General features: G+C 47.7%; 1 protein-coding gene across 1 annotated transcript in view; it reads right to left on the bottom strand.

Moving 5' to 3' along the window:
• Positions 1-181: 181 nt before the first annotated feature.
• The window catches only part of LOC102873734 (orphan sodium- and chloride-dependent neurotransmitter transporter NTT5-like), a 9682-nt gene continuing 7767 nt past the window's right edge, over positions 182-2096 (bottom strand). The window contains exons 10-11 of the mRNA XM_006898734.1: positions 1177-1339; positions 182-379 (exon numbers count right to left, since the gene is read on the bottom strand). Of these exons, the coding sequence (XP_006898796.1) occupies positions 182-379; positions 1177-1339 (361 nt within the window). The remainder of the gene's footprint in view (positions 380-1176; positions 1340-2096) is intronic.

The following is a 2096-nucleotide window of genomic DNA, read 5'->3' as shown; positions in this document are numbered from 1 at the left end:
GTAGGCAGGGAGAAAAGTGCAACAATGAATGAATGGAAATCCAAAGTCTCTATAAATTTTCATTAAAATTAATAGTAATAATTTTTTTTAAAAGAAGTGTTATTTCCAATGAGTCAAGCCTTTATTTCTGAGGGGGAATCATCTGCTGGGGAGTTTTATTTTCCTGCTCTTATTTGGGATGTTACATCTGAGGCCTCTGTGATGAGGGTAAGCTCTCTTTACTTTTCCGTTTGAAGTAGGTGGTGGTCCTGCTTTGGACGAGGGGCGTTTTTATGAGGGTGTACAGGAAGTAGAGGGGGATGGGCAGGACGGTGGTGATGATGGTGGTCTTTAGCAGGTTCATAGCCCAGGACGGGTAGTCTCGCTTGATCTCATTGGACTGTGGGGAAAAAGAGACGAAGGTTTTGAATGGCCAGAACCTCTGAAGTGTGAGGGTGCAGGAGGTGAAGGCAGAAGACCACAGAACGGAAATCTCAGGATTAAGGGATAAGAGAGCCAAGGTGGAGCTCCCCGATTAAAACAGGCTTGGAAGCAGGAGTGGCATCCACTTCCGAAATAGCTTGCCTCCGAAAACTCTATGAACGTGGAGAAATGAAGAAAGTTATACAAGTGTCTAGGTCTTTCGTTCATAGGGTCGCTATGAGTCGTCTATGACTCGATGGCACTTAATAACAACAACAACAACGAGAGAGAGAGAGCTCTGTTGGCCTCGTGAATAGAAAGTGATGCTACCAAACCAAAGGTGGGTGACTCTAATCCGCAGCCCTCAGGTCTGGTTTTAATTGTTTTGGGTCAAACATTCTTCTAAGTGGTACAGCACTGGTCTGTCCATTTGCTGTACAGAGGTAACTCGTGGTTGCTATGAAGCTGAACACTGTGACACTGATGTGTCAAATGTGACAATGGTTACCCATTTGGTGGAGCTCCCCAATTAAAACAAGCTTGGAAGCAGGAGTGGCACCCACTTCCGTAATAGCTTGCCTCCGGAAACCCTATGAACCTGGAGAGAGGATGAAAGTTATCCAAGTGTCCAGGTCTTTTGTTCATAGGGTTGCTATGAGTCACCTATGACTTGATGGCACTTAGCAACAACAACAACAACAGAGACAAGAGTGAATCGAAAGTCTGCTTCCTCTTCCCTGTGTGGTTCTGGGGGCCCCAGGACAGGTATCTTACAAGGCTTGAGTTCCAGGCCAAGTAGTCTGGCTTTTTGACGTTTATGTGGATCAAGAAGGTCACAGACAGGAGTAACAGCACGACTGGCGACAGGTAGCACCACAGCCACCGGTAGATGCTGGAGATGGAGCAACCCAGCATGATCATCATGTCGGTGAGAAACCTGGAGGGGAGGAGCGTGGACTGTGAGGGGTGGGCAGGCCCTCCCTCGCCTTTGGTGGGGGCGGCGAACCTCTCAGGAGCCTTTCAGCTTCACCACCTTCCCACAGGCGGGGTCTTCACACGGCTACATATGAATTAGCAAACGGACGCCAAGAACCAGTATCACTTGGAAAGCTTGTCACTCTCTTTTCCTTCCTTGCATTGCGTGGTGCCTCTTAAAATTGTAATGTGCGTCTGAATCACCTTGGGGGAGGGCCTGTTAAGATGTAGATACTGATTGGAAGGCCTAGGGCAGGGCTGGGAAGCTTCCACTCCAAAGAAACATTTAGAAGATGTCAACGCTGCTGGCCCACGGACCGGGCTTTGAGAAGCAAGAGGTTACACATTTTGGATGTCTGTCTGTACTAAGAGGTTCAAGGGCGGGTTCAGGAGCGCTTCGGGCTTTGCATGGACTGCTCCCCAGGTTTCCATGGCGCAGCTATTTTTTTAAAATTTAATTTATTAATTTTAATGAACATTTACAGAGATCTTGGATTTTCATTCATTCATTGTTGCACTTTTTTCTTTAACTTCCCCCACAGTTCGCTCCTCTCTTTGAAAAGCACAGTTGGGGTGCAGCTATTTTTTATCCAAGCACCACCCGTTCCTTTTACTTCCCACCCTTCTGAGGAGTCTCCCCAAACTCCCAACTCAGAGACCTGGAGGTGAGAGGAAGGGGAGGGAGGGAGGAGGAGGAAGAGGAAAAGGTGGAGGAAGAG

Source organism: Elephantulus edwardii, unplaced genomic scaffold (assembly GCF_000299155.1).
Source record: "Elephantulus edwardii isolate Elephantulus edwardi_28Jun2011 unplaced genomic scaffold, EleEdw1.0 scaffold00236, whole genome shotgun sequence".
NCBI classification, from domain to species: domain Eukaryota; kingdom Metazoa; phylum Chordata; class Mammalia; order Macroscelidea; family Macroscelididae; genus Elephantulus; species Elephantulus edwardii.
Note: the sequence above shows the minus strand (reverse complement) of the source record. Positions and strands in the feature narration are given on the sequence as shown.